The 23,261-nt window shown below is 45.8% G+C and overlaps 2 protein-coding genes across 2 annotated transcripts in view; both read left to right on the forward strand.

Moving 5' to 3' along the window:
• Positions 1–23,261, forward strand: part of PROM1 (prominin 1) — a 254,938-nt gene that overhangs the window by 21,609 nt on the left and 210,068 nt on the right. The window lies entirely within an intron of this gene.
• The window catches only part of TAPT1 (transmembrane anterior posterior transformation 1), a 66,215-nt gene continuing 66,130 nt past the window's right edge, over positions 23,177–23,261 (forward strand). The window contains exon 1 of the mRNA XM_081925627.1: positions 23,177–23,207. Within this exon, the coding sequence (XP_081781753.1) occupies positions 23,192–23,207 (16 nt within the window). The 5' untranslated portion in view covers positions 23,177–23,191. The remainder of the gene's footprint in view (positions 23,208–23,261) is intronic.

Genomic DNA, 23,261 nt, shown 5'->3' on the forward strand with positions numbered 1-23,261 from the left:
ATAAAACACAATTCTGTATATGGAAAATAAGAGTACAGTCATATCTTGGATCCTGAACGCCTTGCAAGCCAAACGTTTTGGCTCCCGCAAACCCGGAAGCAACTGTTCTGATTTGTGAACGTTCTTTGGAACCCAAACGTCCAACGCGGATTACGCAGCTTCCAATTGGCTGCAAGAGCTTCCTCAGTCAATCGGAAGCCGCACTTTGTTTTACCCGAATGTTTTGGAAGTCGAACAGACTTCTGGAACAAATCCTGTTTGACTTCCAAGGTACGACTGTATATAATTGTGGGGGTTGGGTACCCACAAAGTCAATGAGAAAAGGCAGCAGGCAGCAGGAGCGTTGATCTAAGAGAGAGCAGTTCAGCGCTACCCTCCTTAGGCAGCAAGTGAAGCACACTTTTCCGCAAAGGAGCACCTCGGATATGGAGGCAAAGGGTCCGTGCCCCTCCCCGCAGAAAAGGGTGCCTCTCTGGCTGTGGAGAGGAGGAGGAAGAGGAGCTGCCACAACAAAAACCTGACTGCAGGTGTGTGCGTGTAACATCGCATGTCCGCTGTGGCGATCACACAGGGTCCCCAGATGTTTAACGGTCTATTGATCCCTGTGCCACCACTGTGCTTGCTTCCCCGCTGCCACCAACCAGTTACTCTCTGGTAAAACACTGAGTCCAGTCAGTTGTTAAAAGTGAACCAAAAAAAACCCCCAAGTTTGTTTTACAAACATTAACAAGTTTATGCTTTTGTTATTGTCAGAGCTGCCTCTAGTCCCAGCTCACAGAGGACCAACGCTAGTCAGTAATAATGTACAAAAGTCTTTATTGAAGTTCAGTTTCCATTTCCAAGCCGCAGCGTGCAGCTCTACGTCTTAGAACCTAGATCGGCGAAGCTCCGTCTGAGTCTCCGCCCCCTGTACACCAGTTTAAGACTCTAGCCTTACTCCACCTCTTCCGTTGCTCTTTCCTCCTCTGGGTCCTTCTGCCCCCCGGGGTCTCCTCCTTTCTGGACTCTTCTGACGCTGACCCCCCTGACTCTTGTCCCTCCTTTCGGCGGGCTTTAGGACCTGGCTCCCTATCCGGGCTACCTGCTGTGCCGCTCGCCTGTACATTTGAACTTGGCGCGCGCGCCCAGCCTCCAACTTTCCTCTTGAACATTTTCGCGCTCTCCGATGGAGGCGTGGTCAATCCTGACTCATCTCCTTCTGCTGGTGGTGAGCAGCCTGATCCCGATACCTGGGACTCCTCCCCCCCCACTGCGCTCTGGTGGGGAAGCTGGTCCTGATTTCCAACTGCTGCTCTCTGAGTCCCCTCTGGCCCCTTCTTCCTGGGGTGTCCCCCTAGGCACCCCCCTTGCTCTGACCATGGGCGCCCCCTTCTGTGAATCTTCCGATTCGCTGGAAAGACTCAGGGACCTCGGACCACTGTCATCGCTTACGCTCCCTTCGGATTCCTCCCCCTCGCTCTCCATTTCCTCCCTCTCCTGTGCCTCTGCTCCTGAGCCCCTGACAGTTATGTATTGAAGTTCTCACCCTGGGCCAGCAGGGGGATACAGTAGATAGTTTTCACTCAGATCCACATATGCAAATAAGGAATTGAAAGTGACGTTCAGTGATTGGATAGTTACAGAAAGTTGTTACTGTTGCGTTGTAGTTGAGCTCTATATAAGCAGGTTGGCTGAACCCTTCAGTTCAGTTCTGTTCTGGTCTGTGAATAAACAAGAGCTGTCTGAAGAATCACTGTGTCGTCTGATATGTTCACCCACAACTTAACAGGTTTCTCAGATAATATTCCTGTCAGTATCTTAACTTTAGTTTCTTTACCGGCCTATACCTTCCTAATACTGTCTGACTGATTATCTCAACTGTTTGACTGACTCCTCTTAACAAATTCTCTCACTCTCTCACACCAGACCAGCCCAACCCACAGACTTATCTTCTCTGTCTCTTCTAACTCCAGACTGTCTTCTCAACAACTCTAACTCACTAAAAAACCTCTGTGCTTAAACCTTATACATCTGCCCCCTGGGTTCCCATTGGTTAGTCATTTTACAATTAGTTAACCCTTTCCCTATGAACCCAGTATGATGTCACACACATAGGAGGGCAAATGCCACATCCACATTGCGGCGGCGGGCGCCCACAATCCTGAGGGAGAGATGTCACCCTTGTAGCACATAATTAGTATCTGAGTCAGCATTTTACCAGGAGCTGAGCACCCTCACAAGGCAGGAGTTGACCTAATGGTTGAGCATTTAGTTGCCTATACAGTGGAACCTTGGTTCTCAAACTTAATCCGTTCCGGGAGTCCATTCGAGTCCCAAAACCATTCGAAAACCAAGGCGAGGCTTCCGATTGGCTGCAGGAGCTTCCTGCACTCAAGTGGAAGCCGTGCCAGACGTTCAGCTTCCGAAAAAGCGTTCTCAGACCAGAACACTTACTTTTGGGTTTGCAGTGTTTGAGAACCGATTTGTTTGGCAAGTAAGCCATCCGGGAACCAAGGTTTGATTGTATATGTAAGTGTAATACTTGAATATGTGGCTTTTTGCAGATTGTATTGTATTATATTAGTCATCAACAGCATGGCATGTATCATTTAGCAATGTACTGGGACCGACCTGACGAAACCGAGATTTTACCCATGTGTCTCGTCGTCAGAATCCTCCATGTACACGTTTTTCAACTAGAACACAGAGAACCAACACTCTGGACTTCAGTACAATAGACTTATACTATTCAATGGAGACATTGAATACTGATTTGTAGGACTTTTGAATTATGGTGCTGGAGGAGACTCTTGAGAGTCCCATGGACTGCGAGAAGATCAAACTTCTCCATTCTGAAGGAAATCAGCCCTGAGTGCTCACTGGAAGGACAGATCCTGAAGCTGAGGCTCCAATACTTTGGCCACCTCATGAGAAGAGAAGACTCCCTGGAAAAGACCCTGATGCTGGGAAAGATGGAGGGCTCAAGGAGAAGGGGACGACAGAGGATGAGATGGTTGGATAGTGTTCTCGAAGCTACCAACATGAGTTTGACCAAACTGCGGGAGGCAGTGGAAGACAGGAGTGCCTTACGTGCTCTGGTCCATGGGGTCACGAAGAGTTGGACACGACTAAAAGACTGAACAACAACAAAATTCAATGGAGGCATTGAATAGTGATTTGTAGGACTGTACACTACACACACACACACACACACACTGTTTACGTTCATACCAACTGGAGTACTAGTACGTGTTACATTGTGATATTTTGTGTACAATACATTTAATATATTTGTATTTTACAAAATGTTGCAGCACTTTTCATTTGAGAGTTTCCCTGTTCTTTACAGGTCTTAACAAAGTCAGCCCTGCAATCCTTAAGTGGAAAGGGGGTGGTTAGCGGTTGTACCCATTGTACAGACACAGAAACTGAAGCACAAAAAGAGATTAATGTGAAGTTCTCCCTCCAGGAAGAGAAGCCAGCTTTCCTTGTTCCCTGTGTTTTAACAACGAAGCCAATAGTTCCTGTTGAGCCTGTGATCACGTCTGGCCCATCTTGTGAGCAGTGGTGTCCTGTTCGACTTGCTGAGATGGCTGCTTGCTAAAAACAATGTATCTTTTCCCCCAATGTCCGGCACTACTCAGCATTCAATAAATCGCAGATTGGCAGACGACGAATCCAGTCATTTGCTCTCTTTAATACCATTTCCTCATCTAGCTAATTAATTCACCATATCAGCTGACTTGTTGCTTTTAGCGTAATTGGATATTATGCATCCAGGTAATTTACACAAATTAAAATGAATTGCTATCCCTGGCTCACAGGGAGCCCTGCCAATCATCTAGTCATTTCAATGAAACTTCACTTTTAGGCTTGAGATGTATCTGCCGCACCACTGCCTTTTTCTGAAGAGGATAGGTGGCCATATCATTGCAGGGAATCATCCATGGTGACCCCATAGCATATCACGGCTCTGAACTGGAGCCAAAATAGGGGGCCCCAGTACCTTGCTGTGCAGCCTCACCACTGTGTTGTACCCCTGAGGTAGGTAAAAAGGTAAAGGACCCCTGGACAGTTAAGTCCAGTCAAAAGCAACTATGGGGTTGCGGTGCTCATCTTGCTTTCAGCTCAAGGGAGCCAGCGTTTGTCCACAGACAGCTTTCCGGGTCACGTGGCCAGCAGGACTAGACCGCTTCTGGCGCAACAGAGTGCACGGAAACGCCGTTTACCTTCCCGGTATTTATCTACTTGCACTAGTGTGCTTTCAAACTGCTAGGTTGGCAGGAGCTCACCCCATCACACAGATTCGAACCGCCAACCTTCTGATCGGCAAGCCCAAGAGGCTCAGTGGTTTAGACCACAGCGCCACCTGCGTTCCTACCCCTGACGTAGGATGTGTACAGAAAGATATGTTGAACTGCACTCACCCAGTTTGGGCAGACATAAAAACTAACCTGCAGGACCTGAGTTTAGGAGGTCTACTCTCCTAGTTTCCAGAAGAAGCTAGCTGTGCTGCAAGATTATTTAGAACCATTCCAACTTGGTTCAGGCCTGGCCATGAGACTGAGCCACTCATGGTAGTAGTAGCAGTAATAATTATTGTTTGTTTGTTTGTTTGTTTGTTTGTTTGTTTGTTTGTTTGTTTATACATACACTCTGGGTGCCTTCCAGCAAAAGATAAAAATACAATAATTCATCAAATATTAAAAACTTCCCTAAACAGGGCTGCCATCAGGTGTCTTCTAAAAATCAGACAGTTGTTTATTTCTTTGACATCTGATGGTTGCCTTGAGCAGGACAAGGGGAGTGTGACATGGCCTCCAATTCTTGATCTCTCGTTGGCTTTTGATACCATTGACCATGGTATCTTCCTGGACCAGCTATGGGAAATGGAAATGTGGTGTGTGTGTGCTGCATTACAGTGGTTCCACCCTTACCTTTGGGACTGAGAGTAGCATTGGGAGAGTGCCTTTTGGTCCCCTGGCAGCTACCTTATGAGGTGCCGCAGGGCACCATCTTGTCCCCAGTTCTATTTAATATCTATGCGAAGCTGCTGAGAGCAGCCATTAGGAGTTATCCATAACATCAGAATCAGGAAAAGCTGTGCTTGGATGGAGTGGTGAGATGGATGAGGAAAAGGAAGCTGAACTTCAATCTTAGCAAGCTCCCATGTCTTAGAAACTGCTCAATTGCCTACCTTGGATGGAGTTGCACTCCAGCTGAAGGAGTCTGTCTCTTTGTCTGGAGGCCCAGGTAGCCTCGGTGGCTAGAAGTGCCTGATTTGTATGATTGGTCCCTTGCACTTAATTCAGAAACTGTAGATAGTGCAAAAAGCTGCAACATGATTGCTAAGGAGAATGAAAATTTGCCCACATATAACGTCTGTGCTCTGAGATCTGAACTGATTCCTGACTTGCTACCAGGCCAGGTTCTAGGTGCTGCTATTAGTGTATTCTTTTTGGAACTCTTGATCTCCTGTAGTTTGCATGCTGCAGAGCTCCAGAGTGTGTTTATTCTTCTTGCTGTTGTGTAGTAATAAAGGAGTGCTGTGTTTCAGAGGCCTGCTTCTTTCTATGTACTGTAATGTGTTTTCTTGTTGCCCCAACACAACATGTATAAAGCCCTGATCAACTGGGGACCAATTTACCTGCGAGATCACCTTAACCCATATATGCCCACTCAACCACTTTGATCTGTGGAACTGGCACTGTTACAGGGAACACATAATATTTATTCTGGCTTTGTAAGATATCAAACTTTTAATTTGGCCGCACATACACCTATTGACATCAGGCAGATGTCTTCACTACTTTTTTCAGCACCTGCTAAAAACATTCTTGTTCAGACAATCCTACCCAGATATGTTGAGTTGTGTTTTAATTTGTTTTTGGTTCGTCACTTAATTTATTTTCTTTTTTGAATTATTTTAGTAGTTGTTCTTAACTGTTTTTACTGCTAATTTTATTGTATTATTCTTTTTGTAAACCACTCTGAGGGTTTTTTTCTTTAGTATTAAGCAGTATATGAATTGTATGAAATAAACAAATGTAGCACTGGAAGAGAGAGATATGCACAAGTTCCTCTTTTTGGTGTAGCCTAGGAAACGTGAACAGAAGAGTTACTTGAGAGTCTGCCTTGCTTATCTGTAACACAATAACTGACCACTTTAAGGCCTACATGAATAGTTGGCCAGGCAGTAATTGTACCACATATATTAGATTCCAATAGAAGTAATAATAATAATAATTTATTATTTATACCCCGCCCATCTGGCTGGGTTTCCCCAGCCACTCTGGGCGGCTTCCAACTGAATATTAAAAACAATACAGCATCAGACATTAAAAACTTCCCTAAACAGGGATGCCTTCAGTTGTCTTTTAAAAGTAAAATAGTTGTTTATTGCCCTGACATCTGCTGGGAGAGCGTTCCACAGGGCAGGCGCCACTACCGAGAAGGCCCTCTGCCTCGTTCCCTGTAACCTCACTTCTCACAGCGAGGGAACCGCCAGAAGGCCCTCAGTGCTGGACCTCAGTGTCCGGGCTGGATGATGGGGGTGGAGACGAGGACCAAGAAGGGGACATGGGGAGCTAGACAAGGCTAAAGTAATTCACTAAAGTAAAGACAAGGCTAAAGTAAAGCCATTGAGGCTGGAGGGTGGTGGAATGCAGAACGGGAGGTGGGAGAAGGTGCACCACAGCCATGCCAAGGAGAGATGGGAGGAAGGCATCTCTGCTTTGAAAGCACAACAATTACTGGTCAAGCTTGAAGCAGCCATTTGGAAACAGCAAAGAGAACTACAAGTCTCCAGCAGGAAAGCCTGCAAACAAAACTTCCTACAGAAGTTTCTGGGACTCTTTGAGTACTGGGACTATTTGAGTACTTTGAGGACTGTCTCGCCAGAGTGGTGCATGCTCTAGTTGTCTCCCGTTTGGACTACTGCAATGCGCTCTACGTGGGGCTACCTTTGAAGGTGACTCGGAACTACAGTTAATCCAGAATGCGGCAGCTAGACTGGTGACTGGGAGCGGCTGCCGAGACCACATAACACCGGTCTTGAAAGACCTGCATTGGCTTCCAGTACGTTTCCGAGCACAATTCAAATTGTTGGAGCTGACCTCGAAAGCCCTAAATGGCCTCTGTCCAGTAAACCTGAAGGAGCGTCTCCCCCTCGGTGTTCTGCCCGGACACTGAGGTCCAGCGCCAAGGGCCTTCTGGCGGTTCCCTCACTGCGAGAAGCCAAGTTACAGAGAACCAGGCAGAGGGTCTTCTCAGTAGTGGCACCCGCCCTGTGGAATGCCCTCCCACCAGATGTCAAAGAGAAGAACAACTACCAGACTTTTAGAAGACATCTGAAGGCAGCCCTGTTTAGGGAAGCTTTTAATGTTTAACACACCACTGTATTTTAATGCTTTGTTGGAAGCCGCCCGGAGTGGCTGGGGAAACCTAGCCAGATGGGCGGGGTATAAATTATTATTATTATTATTATTATTATTATTATTATTATTATTATTATTATTTCTTTGGGCTCACAGCTTTTCTTCCAGGACTTAGGTAGAACTAGATATCCCTTACCCATCCCCAGCCCCCCATTTCTGTTTTTAAACCCTTCACAGCCTGAAGGCTAGCATGTTGAGGAGAAGGCTAGCTTCCTCACATTACTTTTCTCGCTCTGTTGCTCTGAAACGGTTTTTTGCAGTCTCAGGCAGTATAACGGTTTAATCACAGGGTTTTTTTGTTATGTATTCAGTGACCTGTGTTTGCCTGAGCTTGAGTCTGGACTAAGGATTCTGAGCTCCTGTGTTCTGATTCAATATATGATGTCCAATCACAGAACATTTTAGGATTTGGGCCTCTGCCATTGGCCCTTGAACTATTGAGTCGTGATTCGCAGCTTGGAAGTTTAGACAGCCAATCACGTTGGGCATGGGAGTGGCCCAGGCTTCGGGAATGTATATAAACAGTTGCTTTGCTCCTGTTTCCCACTTATGTAGTTCAATAAAGGTTCTTGCTGTTTTCACTGTGTCTTCCCTCATGGGAAACCACCTGCACTTCAGTTTTTGTTTGCTTTGTTTTAGACAGGTGAAAAAGGAAGAGGTGCCACTCAGAATGGTCAATACAGGACTCGAGAGAGCTAATGTTCTGGTGCAATATAAGGTAGCGTCTTGTGTCCTTCAGTGGCATGGCCTGGGAATCCAATTCAGAGGCTGAACCTGAGGAATCCCAGACTGCATAGGAGTCCCCGCCTCCAAAGCTGGCTGAGCTGGGGCAGGGGCTTGAACCTGAAGGGCCCTCACCTGTGCCAGATCCTCAGGAGCAGACACCAGCTAAATCTGCTCTGGCTCCGGAGGTGATCGAGGACCCATTGCCTGCAGGTGCTCCTCTCCCAGCCCTGTCAGGGGAAGGTGAAGTTGCTTCTGGGTCCAGTAACCCTCCAGCCTCTCCGGAGCTGCAGAGGCTCAGGGCAGAGAGGCGGAGGGAACTAAGTTCTCACAGGAGGAGTGCTCACCTTAAGGCCAGGAGAGGCGAGTCACCTGTGGGCTGGGACCGCCCTATGCCTCAGAGGAGATAAAGGCCAGTCAGCCCAGTCCCAGGTTGCGGGAGCAACATCGTTGGTAACCTGTTCCTGCCAGCACCCTGTCCTGCTCTTCCAGAGTTCCTGACCACGCCCGGCTCCTTGCCTTGGACCCTGCTTTGCCCTTGACAGACAGCCTCCATACCCTTGACCTAGGACCGGACTCAGATCAGCCTGTGAACACTTGATGGTGTCCTCTTCCTTGTTCTCCGAATGAGTCCTAGTTATGGCAAGTGTTTAATGTTTCTCAATGCTCTTATGTGAACAGCAGCCATGGAAAAAACAATATTGCACCAAAAGTGCTCAGTGTAAACAAGCGTTTTTCACATTTCTTCCCACCTTTTCCATATGGGCTCCTCTGCTGAGGAATTCCCCATATATACTACTAAGCCCTCGGAGGACTCAGGAATGAGCACACTCCATTCACATGAGACCTGTTGAGCTCACAGGGGATTAACCTTGGCATTGGCCCGCATGAACAAAATGTGCCCCAAAATAGCAAGCTTGGTGGCCGAGCTGTTTTCATGAAGCTTGTCTCCCGTTCCTGATCTTCTCACTATAGAGGCGCTCAGAAGCTCTCAAGGAGCCCCAAGGTTCAACAGAGCACAGCTCAAAAACCACTGGTACGACATCAGCATAGAAATAGATGATGTGATCACCCCATCTGCAGATTATTACTCATTGCTTCAATTTAGAGATTCAATTTATCCCATTCTTCCTGGCCAAGAAAGACCCCTGGCCAATTGGCCTTGGTATAAGAAATTGTAGCACAAATAGGAGAAAAGGTTGTGCCAGAAGAACATGATTTAAAACTACTCTTTTAAATGAGTAGTCTACTGTTTCCAATACTTCTTGAGATTCTGACAGATTTTTTTTTATACCTCAACTTGAACAATATCTCCTGATACTCTGTTGCACCATTTCTTTCATGGTGGTCTTTCAATCAGTTCTTCATAGGATGGTCTCCACCATTCCTCACAGCAGTTTGCCTTGGTAGTTTTGGGTGGTATGAGGTCTGGCGATCCATTTCTCACAGAAAAGGCACAAAGTTAGTAAGATTCAGAGAAAGATATCTTAAGGTATGAAATCTACACATTTTGTGTTGGTTTATACCAAGTTTGGTGTGTGGGGGGAGGGAATCTCAGAGCCATGGCTTGGAGCCCCATGTTGGAAAGAAGATTCCTGCATTGCAAGGATTTGAGCTAGACACCTCTCGTGGTCCCTTCCAACTCATCGATTCTATGATTCTGCCAAAGACTGGATTCTCTCTGTGGGGTAGTCTTCTGGGGACTTCATGCCAGCAGAGGGCAGAGCCCACAAGTTGGTGTCCATCATCACTACAACTTCTGGTGCGAATTCCATAATTTAAACAATGTGCTGTCTTGAAGAAGTGCTTCCCTTTGTCCTGAATCTTTCAACATTCGTTTTCCCTGGCTCTCATGAAAGAGGGAGAAAAAACTTCTCTCTTATTGTTTGTATTGTTGTGAGCAACGTTGAAGGCTTCTAAAAGGGAACAGTTGGGTTGAGATCTAGTAAATAATAATATAAAGGATGCAGAGTGATTTAGCGTGTTCTCCTTCATGGAGAGCACGTGTTGCGGTGGGGGCCACCAGGACACTCCAAAGTTGTGGGGCAGGCTAATTGACCGTTGGCCACTGATGCGATTGGGCTTTCCTTGTCCTTGGGAAGAAGTTAATGTTGCCATTTGTTGATTGACAGCCAGAAATGCTAAAACTCCTTGCACAAAGCTAGGGCTTCCTCTTTTCACCCGTGCATCAGATTGACCGTCCCCCCCTCCCTAGAATTAGGGTTGTTCGCTTGACCTTGCTATGCCTGTCATGTGGTCGTCTGCTCTTGGGGCAAGGGCCCGGTAGGAATTTTGTCCATCTGGCAGATTGGCTGGGCCAGTTGGTTTTTGCCTACTGCATAGCAAATCATCACAACTTGTAAGGTTGCGGTCACTGGACCACTGCAAGAGCTCCTGGCTGCATTTGGGGTGGGCTGAGGGCAGGTTCCCTGCTCCGTCGCTAGCCCCAAGTGTATTCCCCTTTTCTGACTTTCACAGGCGTGCGGAATGTCAGACTGTCCCCCACGGTGGGGGCAGCTAGTCGCAACCAATGCCTAAGCAACTACTCACATGTTTGTATTTTAATAAAGTTGTGGCCAAAATTATGCCAAAAACCTTAAACAAAAATTCTGTGTGATGTGTGAGTTATTGGGGTGGCCCTGGGGACCTCGACACGCAACCCACCCCCCTTCTGTACAATAAGCTCTGTTCCACACCTATCCACCCCACTTTGCTTTTTAGAAACATACCTGCCTCTTTATCCAAAGCTGGCTTCCTCTTCCTCTCTGACCCTTCTTGTGCTACTCAACAAGTTTTTCCTTAGCACCCTGTAAGTTCATCTGGTCAACACTTGTTTGGCACTGTATTAAAAAACAACAACAACCACAATGGTATTTTAAACTCAAAAACTGCTTTGGATAGAGAATTCCTTCATGATGTGACACAGGGTGACCAGTCAGTACTCTGTATAGCAGTAATCTGCCTTCTCCTGAAAACTCACAGAACTGCTTTCTCCTGAGCTAGACCCTACAAGGAAAATCGTGTGCCTGACTTAAAACAGTGTGGTTATTAAGTGACTTGATCACTCTAAGCAGGGGCGCTGCCAGGTCCTTAAGGGACTCAGGACTGAAATCCAGTAGATTAATAAGGTATGTGGCTGGGAGCCCATAAGGGCTGCGCTTTGAAGTGTACCCAGAACCTATAAGCAAAGTATTTGAAAGGATGGGAAGAACAGATTACCACAAAAGACCGCTCTGAAAAAAAGCACTTTTGGAGGCACGATCTTGCATGGTGCCCAAAAATGTGGCCCAGGAAAAACCCACTTTTTTCAGGGTGAGACGGTGGTGTGAGAACACGGCACCCAAAATAGCCACTGTGATTTCATGTGAAAAAACAGGCTGTCCCGCCTGGTTTACATTTCTATTCTAAGCATATTAGCATATCTTTCTTTGAACAATACTTTAACATATAATCTTCAAAACATTTCCATTGCTTTTTTAATTTTTGATTTGACTGATATCTTATAATTGATGTTAGCTTTGCCAGTTCTAAATATTCATTTAATTTGCATATCCACTTCTCTTTTGAGGGCAAGATTTGAGATTTCCGTTTAGAAGCAATCACTACTCTGGCTTCTGTAGTTGCATATACAGTAGTACCTCGGGTTAAGTATTTAATTCATTCCGGAGGTCCATTCTTAACCTGAAGCACCACTTTAGCTAATGGGGCCTCCCACTGCTGCCACGCCGCCAGAGCATGATTTCTATTCTCATCCTGAAGCAAAGTTCTTAACCTGAAGCACTATTTCTAGGTTAGCGGAGTCTGTAACCTGAAGCGTATGTAAACCGGGGTACCATTGTAGAGAGATTCTTTCTTTCACTTGTGGCATATCTTTCTCTATCAAGCCTGGGAGAAATGCCTCTGGTTTTTTAACAATTGGGATTTTCAACATTTTCTTTAATTCCTCATGTATTATTCCCCCCCCCCCCAAAATTTAATCTCTTCACAACCACACCATATGTGTATTGTTGTTCCTGCTTCTTTACCAAATTTCCAACAGAGGTTGGGTTTCAGTTTGTAGATCTTGGCCAGCTTCACTGGTGTTCAATACCACCTGTAGAACATTTTAAAGAAATTTTCTTTGATCGTATAGGAGGCGATAAATCATATATCTTCTCGCCAGAATTTCTCCCATTGCTCTAAGTATATCGTGTGTCTGACATCTTGCGCCCATTTGACCATAGTTTCTTTCACTTCTTCATTCATCAGTTCAATCCATCTGTTTACAGTGGTACCTCGTGTTACGTACTTCATGCGTTTCGGAGGTTCGTTCGTAACAGGAAACGGCTCGTAACATGAGGCGCACTTTCTCTAATGGCGCCTCCCGCTGCTGCCGTGCCGCCAGAGTGCAACTTCCACTCGCATCCCGGCGCAAAGGTCTCAACAAGGGGCATCTACTACTGGGTTAGCGGAGCACGTAACCCGCAACATTCGTAAGGGGGACGGTACGTAACACGAGGTACCACTGTAGTAGGAAGTTGAAAAGTGTCCCCGGATTCATTGGGGGGGAACTTTGGTTACCTTAATATGACCTGTCATTTGGCATATGACCTGTCATTGCAGGGTGGCAGTGGGACAGAACTTCTACCTTTTGTGATTGCCCTTCTTCGCCATGATTTTTTTAAAAAAAGACTCTAGGGCAGGCATCCCCAACCTGTGGCCCTCCAGCTGTTTTGGCCTACAACTCCCACGATCCCTAGCTAACAGGACCAGTAGTCAGGGATGATGGGAATTGTAGTCCAAAACATCTGGAGGGCCGAAGGTTGGGGGTGCCTGTTCTAGGGGATGCCCAGATGTGGCTAAGTAAGAGAAAGGGGTTTGCAGATAGGGGGCGCAAATCCACGGGTTAGGGGGTGCAAATCCACGGGTTAGGGGGCGCAAATCCACGGGTTAGGGGGCGCAAATCCACGGGTTAGGGGGCGCAAATCCACGGGTTAGGGGGTGCAAATCCACGGGTTAGGGGGTGCAAATCCACGGGTTAGGGGGTGCAAATCCACGGGTTAGGGGGCGCAAATCCACGGGTTAGGGGGCGCAAATTACTTGCCTTGCCCCGGGTGCTGACAACCCATGCTATGCCACTGTTCACTTTCGCTTCATTTTGTCCTTCCTGGCTCTCTCTGCTTCTAATATTACCTATACTTTATTTGCTCATTTTGGGGGTTTTATGCCCACAGATGATTCAATGCCCAGCCAAGCATAGCCCTGTCATTGTAAGAACCAACTACAGCACCCGCTTTCAAAACTCTTGGTGTTGCTGCTTTCAGCTAAGTTTTTAGCTAAACTCCATCGCTGGGGCTGAGCCCCAAGTCCTTTCTATCACAACTGAGCCCCAGGTTCTGTGGCTGTGTCCAAGCTTTTGTCCATTCTCATTAAATAAATACCATTTCCTTAAATATACTTGTTGTGGTACCCAGGCTCAATGAGAAGCCAATACAGATCACCTTCTCGCTGAATTGAATGCTCTTTGTATATTTTCCTTATTTTTAATCTGATTTGGGGGTTGCGTAATTGATTTTAGATGATGGAAACAACCATTGTGACAAGGTTTGGCAATTTGAAAATGGAACTGGGAAGCTTTCAAGGCCTTGCCATCGTATTTGACACAAAGGTAGGGCAACAAGAGTTAGTGCTTACAAATACCAAACACTCAGCCTAAGTGCTTCTTGCGTGGCCTGCCAGCGGACAGGACAGCTGCAGATACATTCTACTACATAAAAACTCATCAGCAGAAATGTCCCTAGATTTCTGCTAATGTACAGAATAAAATTGGCAGAATAAAACCGGCCATATTAAAGTACAAATCTAAAGTGAAGAGATAAAATGTTTTGTTGTTAAAGAATAAATCAAAATATCAAAATGATTCCTGCCAACCTAGCAGTTCGAAAGCACGTCAAAGTGCAAGTAGATAAATAGGTACCGCTCTGGCAGGAAGGTAAACGGCGTTTCCGTGCGCTGCTCTGGTTTTGCCAGAAGCAGCTTAGTCATGCTGGCCACATGACCTGGAAGCTGTACGCCGGCTCCCTCGGCCAGTAAAGCGAGATGAGTGCCGCAACCCCAGAGTCGGCCACGACTGGACCTAATGGTCAGGGGTCTTGATTTATTCTTTATTTCGTAAAATAATTTTTTTTTTATCTAACTCTGCCTTCTGAAATCCCTTCCTCAGAAGTTCACAGCAAACAAAACAAAACATTTTTGTGGAGTTTGAGAAACATGTAAAGTGGTTACCTCAGGTTACATATGCTTCAGATTACAGACGCTTCAGGTTACAGACTCCGCTAACCCAGAAAGAGTACCTCAGGTTAAGAACTTTGCTTCAGGATGAGAACAGAAATCGTGCTCTGGCGACGTGGCAGCAGCGGGAGGCCTCATTAGCTAAAGTGGTGCTTCAGGTTAAGAACAGTTTCAGGTTAAGAATGGACCTCCAGAACGAATTAAGTTCTTAACCTGAGGTACCACTGTATTCCTGCTTTACCCCTCCGATATTTTGCTTAGCCATGGTTTGGCTTAGTGTTTACGTATTCCCAAGGATGTGCTCTGTGGGGAACTGGCTTCAGGCACCCAGCCTGTTGGCACAGAAGCGGTTTTTAGGGTAGCATGTGTTGGGCACCGTACTTCAGGGGGTGCCACAGCAATAATGCAGAGCATGAGAAGCGTGGGGGGGGGCACCAAATGTTAGCATCAAACAGGGCGCCACTGAAATCTGAGAGCCCAAAGTCTGTCACTGGCTGACACACCGACTCTGCGTTACAAAGACATCAGCAAATGAGGCATGAAGGCTGACAACATCAACCCCACTGTGTGGGAATCCCTTGAAGGCAACTGCAGCACCTGGAGACAAATCAGTCAGGTTGGGCAACCATAAAGGTAAATGGTAAAGGGACCCCTGACCATTAGGTCCAGTCACGGACGACTCTGTGGTTGCGGTGCTCATCTCACTTTATTGGCTGAGGGAGCCAGCGTACAGCTTCCGGGTCATGGGGCCAGCATGACTGAGCCGCTTCTGGCAAACCAGAGCAGCGCACGGAAACGCCGTTTACCTTCCCGCCAGAGCGGTACCAATTTATCTCCATGCACTTTGACGTCCTTTTGAACTGCTAGGTTGGCAGAAGCAGGGACAGAGCAACAGGAGCTCACCCCGTCGCAGGGATTCGAACCGCTAACCTTCTGATTGGTAACCCCTGGGTTCTGTGGTTTAACCCACAGCGCAGCCATAGCAGTGAGCAAAGGAAGGAATGACCTCTGGGATGAGTACAGAGAGAAGAAATGCCATGGTGCATCTGCAGCAGCACAACCAAACACCTTAATCTGCCCCAGCTGCAACAAAACATGTCTCTCCCATATCGGTCGCTACAGCCACAGCAGGCGCTGCAACTCTCCAACGGTTTGATTTCAACCCCAAAGGCACACTCCTCCGCTGTTTCCCCAGACTGACGGATGCCAACCAATATTCCATATGAGTCCATGTATTCTGTTTGGTGCTCGCAAGACGAAAAGAATCCGTTCTGCGAGTCTCTTCGTCTAGCGGTTTTTTCGTCTTGCGAAGCAAGCCCATTGACGGATTATCGGATTAGCGCTATTAGCGGCTTTTAGCGGCTTAGCGGATAAGCGGATAAGCGGCTTAGAAAAAGGGGGGGAGGGAAAAAACCCCACAGGAACTCGCAAGACATTTTCGTCTTGCGAAGCAAGCCCATAGGAAATTCGTTTTGCAAAGCACCTCCAAAACGGAAAACTCTTTTGTCTAGCGAGTTTTCCGTCTTGCGAGGCATTCGTCTTGCGGGGCACCACTGTATGTGAAAAAGTTTATAAAGTTCTAAAAAGAGTAACCCCACTGTCAATGAATTGTGTTTAATTTTTCTGGAAAGAATTATGTGGGAGGGAGAATAGTTCAGTCACTTTCTGCATCAGATATGGGGAATCTTTGGCCTTCCGGATGCCACCGAACGACAGTTCCCATCATCCCTGGCCCTGCTTTCCAGGGCTGAAGGGACTTGTAGTTCAGCAACATGCTTTCTAATTATGACTATGGCCTTCACATCCACGGCCAAAACAACAAATGGAACAGGATCCGCTCCTTACCGTACATTTTTTTAATTTGTGCTTTTAAAATCGGATTTGATGTTCATTATATATTTATTTAAATTTTAGCACCCCACCTTTCTACCAAATCAAGGACTGCAATATCAATCTGATTGCATTTTAATTAATAAATTGCTATACCCTTTAAAATTATGTAAAGAAATCATGCGCAGTGCTTGTGAAAGCAGCTTTGTGGAAATTAGCCTAAGGTCTGTTTTTGCAACCAACCTGGCAAGGAAAGAGAGCAAAGAAAACATTGTTATCTCGCGGTCTTGTGACACAGGAGCACACAGGTTTAGCAAATGCAATAAAGATCATTGTACTTCCAATAGCTGCAGGGTTTTTTTCCATGGCTACTTTTTTAAACTTCAGGTATGATATCACAAGCTGTCCTCGCCAAAATTTGTGTTTCTGCAAAACTATTAAAGTGACGGGAATGTTACCCTTAACTCACAATGGAACCAGGTAGGGTGGCAAATTCTCTATGGAAGAGGAAGCACTATTTGAACTGTGGCCTGGTTACTGATGAGAACCACAAAGACCCTTTACACCAGGGGTTGGCAAATTTTACCTCACCTGGGTTGGTTTACTCCAGCGGAGATCCCACCATGCACCGAATCGCGCAATTTCCAGCATCTGCGTCTGTGCAAACGTGATTTCTGGTGCTGCAGAAGTGAGTCCCCGTGCCGTGCTACGTCGGTTTAGCACAGCACGCGGGGACTCGCCGAGCGGGCGGCTCGATTCGGGGGCCGGTTAAATGACCCCCATGGGCCGCTTGTGGCCCATGGGCCTTAGGTTGCTGACCCCTGCTTTACACTATATCTTTTATGTACCGAAGTTCTCACCCTGGGCCAGCAGGGGGTTACTGTAGATAGTTTTCACTCAAGTCCACATATGCAAATAAGGGATTGAAAGTGACGTTCAGTGATTGGATAGTTATAGAAAGTGGTTACTGTTGCGTTCTAGTGGAGCTCTATATAAGCAGGCTGGCTGAACCCTTCAGTTCAGTTCTGTTCTGGCCTGTGAATAAACAAGAGCTGTTTGAAGAATCGCTGTGTAGTCTGATATGTTCACCCACAACTTAACAATATCAGTGTGTGACAGTGTAGGGCCAAAGTGAGGCTGCCATGTTTGTTATTTGTGAGACTGCCCCTTAATTTTTACACCAAAACGCGAAGGGAAATGGGACCTTCCCAAACTTACCACCGCTCATTCTTCTGCCTTTCTTCCCAACTCGATCTACTTTTGGTGTCGGACTTAAGCTGAGACAAAAGTGCTTGAGTAAGAACATGGAGGCAATGTGGCAGAGGGGATGTTGAGCTGTACATGCCTTTGTTATTAATAGTGGACCCCTTCCCTGACTTTATAGTGTTACACACACACACACAGACACACACTAATCTCTGCTGAGTGGTGGCAAGAGATTCAAGGGGTCTTGGCACTTTAACCAGGGTTTATGTTGCTTGGGAATGAGGCACAGCAGAGACAAGAATAAGAAACATGGTTTCAGAGTATTGCGGAAGAACGATGTCAATCAACCTTTGATGATCTCCTTCTATGGGTCAACAATAGAAAGTGTCCTTTCATACTTCATCACGGTGTGGTACGCTGGTTTGACATAATCTGATAGGAAGTGCCTACAGAGGGTGGTGAATGCAGCACAAGATATTATGGGCTGTCCCGTGAATCTGCTGGATGAAATAGCGGAAGACTGTTGCCTCAGGAGAGTGAGGGAAATTCTCAGGGATGGCTGGCACTTTCTTGATCTCCTGCCCTCAGCCAAAAGATACAGAAGCATGATTAGTCACACCAACAGGGTAAAGAACAGCTTCTATCCATGGGCTGTTAGGCTGCTGAATGAAAAGATAACAACAGGGCAACTGACTTTCGGGTTTGGTGGGTGTGCGTCAGTAAACGGGGGGAATTAAGACTAAGAGAGCTGAGTGGGGGGTGCTCGTGTAATCTCACTGTATACAAGTTGTACAAGTGACAATAAAGTATTTCAATTTCAATTTTACACAGATTGACACCTGAGCTTTGATGGAGGGAGTGCAGTATTACACCTCCAAGAGTGTCTCTCGTCATTCCTCTCAAAGCTTCAGCCAGCTTGGGTCCAAAGCAGTGGGCAGCTGTGGTCCCAAGTCTCTCAGTGCAACTTCCTCCAGCCAGCGTCACATGGCGTTCTGCCCTTCCTTTCTCCTTCCCCCAAACCTCAGTTTTTAAAAGGACACTTTTCTTCCTGTGGTGACATCACACACCCCTGTGACCCTGGCAACCTTCCCCTCTCAATTCTTCAACTGTCTTTTGCTAACTAACACAAGTTACCCCACCCCCTCCTTGCATGATGCTGAATCTCTCACCTTTTGCCAGGGTATTGATGCTGCCATCATCTCTGGTCTTTGTTCCTGGATAGCAGCTTAATAATAATAATAATAATAATAATAATAATAATAATAATAATTGTATTGATACCCCGCCCATCCTAGTTCAAAAACCGGGCTCAGGGCAGCTAACAACAAATTTAAAACACTTAATTGTAAAATCAGCATAAAATACAGTATGAAAACATGAATAACAATAAAATTCAAAATTCAGAAATCAATTTAAGGGAAATAAGCATTAGAAAATCCCCCGGGCTAGCTGGCTGAATTGGTCCTACCTGGGCCAGCGAGGAGGCCAGGGGTGAATTAGCTGTGGGGTCTCAGAGCGGGTGATCTTCATAAAAGGGGAGGGGGAGGAAAGAGAAGACAAGGGAAATAAAAGATCAGGCTGAATTCAAATTAAAGGCCAGGTGGAATAGCTCTGTCTTACAGGCCTGACGGAAGGAGGTGAAATCCTTTTTTTTTTTTTTTTAAAGATATTTATTGGAGTTTTAGAAAAATAAAAAAGATACAATAATAATAAACAATGTTATTTTGTTTTAACAAAATTTCATAACATCCTTGAACTTCCTCACGTCTCCCGCTTCCACTTGCATCATTAATAAATTTTTGTCAAGCAAATTATCATCTTATTTCCAAATTTGTAATCGCTTATTTAAATACAATAAAATAATTCTCCTACAAATTTGTTTCTCTTAATCTCTCTTATCATCAAATTCTAAACTATTTTAATGATGGCCAATTATTTATAACCAAGCATCCTTCTTAACATTCCACTAAATCACAATATTTCTGTAAATAAGTCTTGAACTTCTTCCAATCTTCTTCAATCCTTTCTTCTCCCAGGTCTCGGATTCTGCCAGTCATCTCCGCCAGTTGCATATAGTCCATCTGCCATTCTTCCAGTGTGGGTAGATCTTGGGTTTTCCAATTCTTAGCGAGTAGTATCCTTGCTGCTGCTGTTGCATACATGAAAAATGTTCTATCTTTCTTTAACACCTTCTGGTCGACAATGCCCAGGAGAAAGGCCTCTGGTTTCTTGGTAAAGGTATACTTAAATACCTTTTTCAACTCATTATATATCATTTCCCAGAAGGCCTTCACTTTAGGGCAAGTCCACCAGAGGTGGAAGAATGTTCCTTCATTTTCTTTACATTTCCAACATTTGTTATCAGACGAATGGTATATTTTGGCAAGTTTAACCGGGGTCATGTACCATCTGTATATCATTTTCATTACATTTTCTTTCAAAGCATTACATGCAGTAAAGTTCAGCCCAGTGGTCCACAACCTTTCCCAGTCCTCAAACATAATGTTATGCCCAATATCCTGAGCCCATTTTATCATAGCCGACTTAACCATTTCGTCTTGTGTGTTCCATTTCAACAGCAAGTTATACATTCTTGAAAGTACCTTAGTCTTAGGTTCTAACAATTCTGTTTCCAACTTCGATTTCTCCACCTGGAATCCTAACTTTTTGTCACTTTTAAAAATTTCTTTAATCTGAGCGTAGTGTAACCAGTCTCGCACTTTGTCCTTCATTTTCTCCATACTCTGCAATTTCCAATTATCTCCATCTTTTTCTAACAGTTCCCAATATTTTGGCCAATAGGCTTCCATATTGGGTCTTTTCCAAGCCTTAGCTTCCAAAGGTGAGAGCCACCTTGGAGTTTTGTTTTCCAGTAAGTCTTTATATTTTGTCCAGACATTAAACACTGCTTTTCTGACAATATGGTTCTTAAAGGCCTTATTAATCTTAACTTTATCATACCACAGATATGCATGCCAGCCAAAAGCATTGTTATAACCTTCCAGATCTAACACATCGGTGTCTTCGAGAAGTAGCCAATCTTTTAGCCAGCAGAAAGCTGCGGCTTCATAGTACAACCTTAGGTCTGGCAGGGCAAAGCCCCCTCTTTCCTTTGCATCTGTTAATATCTTAAACTTGATTCTGGGCTTTTTGCCCTGCCAGACAAATTTGGAAATATCTCTCTGCCACCTCCGAAAACACTCCGTTTTGTCCACAATTTGTAATGTTTGAAACAAAAACATCTTTGGCAGCACATTCATCTTAATGGCAGCAATTCGGCCTAACAAAGAAAGTTTCAGTTTTGCCCAACTATCCAAGTCTCTCTTGATTTCAGACCAACATTTTTCATAATTATCCTTAAATAGACTCAGATTTTTGGCTGTTATGTTGACCCCTAGGTACTTTACCTTTTTCACCAATAATAATTCTGTTTCTCTCTGAAACCGTTCTGACTCTGTGTCTGTCATATTTTTCCCTAACACCTTCGTTTTTTGTTTATTTAGCTTAAATCCCGCCCCTGACCAAAATCATGTATCAGTTGTAATACTCTTTTCGTACTAGATTCTGGCTCCTGCAGTGTCAAAACTAAGTCATCTGCAAAAGGAAGGAGGTGAAATCCTGAAGGGCTCTAGTCTCATGGGACAGAGCATTCCACCAGGTCGGAGCCATCACTGAGAAGGCCCTGGCCCTGGTGGAGGATAGTCTGGCTTCCTTAGGGCCCGGGACCTCTAAACTAAGCCAAGCTCCTAAGGAAATTCATAAGAAATCACATCCTTGTATCAGTCTTCTCAGTTCCAATGGCATTTAGGACCCAGGGAAGTGAGGCGTAAGGGGAGGGGTGAGTGAACCCACCAAAATCCCCAAGTTGTACAGTCACATCCACAGGGACTTCGCAAGGAGTCGTGACCGGTGATATCCTGCCCCAAGAGTGTCAGACAGATAGCCATCTCAATCACAATGCCTACCCATCCCATGGTGGGATGAAGCCTGGACAAGACAAAGAGGTGTACAGACGTACCTTGGAAGTCAAACAGAATCTGTTCCGGAAGTCCGACTTCCAAAACGTTCGAAAACCAAATTGCGGCTTCTGATTGGAAGCTCCTGCAGCCAATCAGAAGCCACGGAAGCACTGCCGGACGTTTGGGTTCCAAAAGAATGTTCGCAAACTGAAACAATCACTTCCGGGTTTGCGGTGTTTGGGAGCCAAAACGTCCGAGTTCCAGGGCGTTTGGGATCCAAGATACGACTGTATTTGACTTGATTCAGGGACCAGGGAACTGCAAATGTTTCTGTGATGGAGTATGTGTGAAAGACTATACAGTGGTACCTCTGGATGTGAACGGGATCCATTCCGGTGCCCCGTTCGCATCCTGAAGCGAATGCAACCTGCATCCGCACATCTGCGTGTGTGCGGGTCGCGATTCACCGCTTCTGTGCATGACGTCATTTTGACCGTCTGCACATGCGCAAGCGGCGAAACCCGGAAGTAGCGCGCTCCGTTACTTCCAGGTCGCCGCGGAGCGCAGCCCGAAAATACTTATTCTGAAGCTACTTCAACCAGAGGTATGACTGTATTTGAGTGACAGTGGCATGCCTGGATCTCAGGTTCTACCTGAGACCACATCTTTTCTGTGACGTCTCTATGATGTCTTGATGATGCCTCTGAAAATGTATTAAACTTTGGGAAACTTTAAAATACTGTTGTAACCATTGTTCAGGGCTTCTGGCTGCTTCGTTCTTTGTGGCAGTGGGAAGTCTTGTTGCAACAATAAAGATCAGACCCACAAGCCGCTGTTTTGCTTCTATCTCCCGGCTGAAGACTCTTGCTTGTGACCCCCTTGGGAGACAAGATTAGGCAATTGTGGGGTGCTCCAATGACTCCCTTATACAGTGGTACCTCGGGTTAAGTACTTAATTCGTTCCGGAGGTCCGTTCTTAACCTGAAACTGTTCTTAACCTGAAGCACCACTTTAGCTAATGGGGCCTCCTGCTGCCGCCGCGCCGCCGGAGCGCGATTTCTGTTCTCATCCTGAAGCAAAGTTCTTAACCAGAGGTACTATTACTGGATTAGCAGAGTCTGTAACCTGAAATGTATGTAACCTGAAGTGTATGTAACCCAAGGTACCACTGTACAGTCCAAACCCCACATTTACTAATTTCAGAAACTGGGGGGGGGGACCTGGCACCCGGGGATTTTAGGGGATCCTTGCCCCATTACAATATACAGTGGTACCTCGGGTTACAAACGCTTCAGGTTACAGATGCTTCAGATTACAGCTTCCGCTAACCCAGAAATAGTGCTTCATGTTAAGAACTTTGCTTCAGGATGAGAACAGAAATCGTGCGGGAGCGGCACAGCGGCAACGGGAGGCCCCATTAGCTAAAGTGGTGCTTCAGGTTAAGAACAGTTTCAGGTTAAGAACGGACCTCCAGAACGAATTAAGTACTTTACCCGAGGTACCACTGTATGTGAATGGAACTGGCAAAACAATAACTTCTGCAGAGATGTAATATGCAGTCTTTGCTGAACACAAGTAATTCTGCTGCATCTGTGAGTCGGGGACAAAGGATCCGTTCTCTTTAGAAGCTTGTTGCAAAGGGCAAGGCCAAAGCAATTTGTTTCCATTTTCCAGAAGGGCAGCTGTGTTACTCACCTGCAACAAAACCTCTAAGAGTCTTGTGGCACCTCAAAGACTCACTCTTTTATTACGGCATAAGCTTCTGTAGAGTACAGTCCACTTCAACAGATGTTTCCTGTGTTAAGTGAGTACTTTGGGTTCACGGGAGACTTTAATTCAATTAATTTATTTCTCATGA

The sequence above is a fragment of the Podarcis melisellensis genome, assembly GCF_964234715.1.
Source record: "Podarcis melisellensis genome assembly, chromosome: 9".
Taxonomy (NCBI): Eukaryota; Metazoa; Chordata; class Lepidosauria; order Squamata; family Lacertidae; genus Podarcis; species Podarcis melisellensis.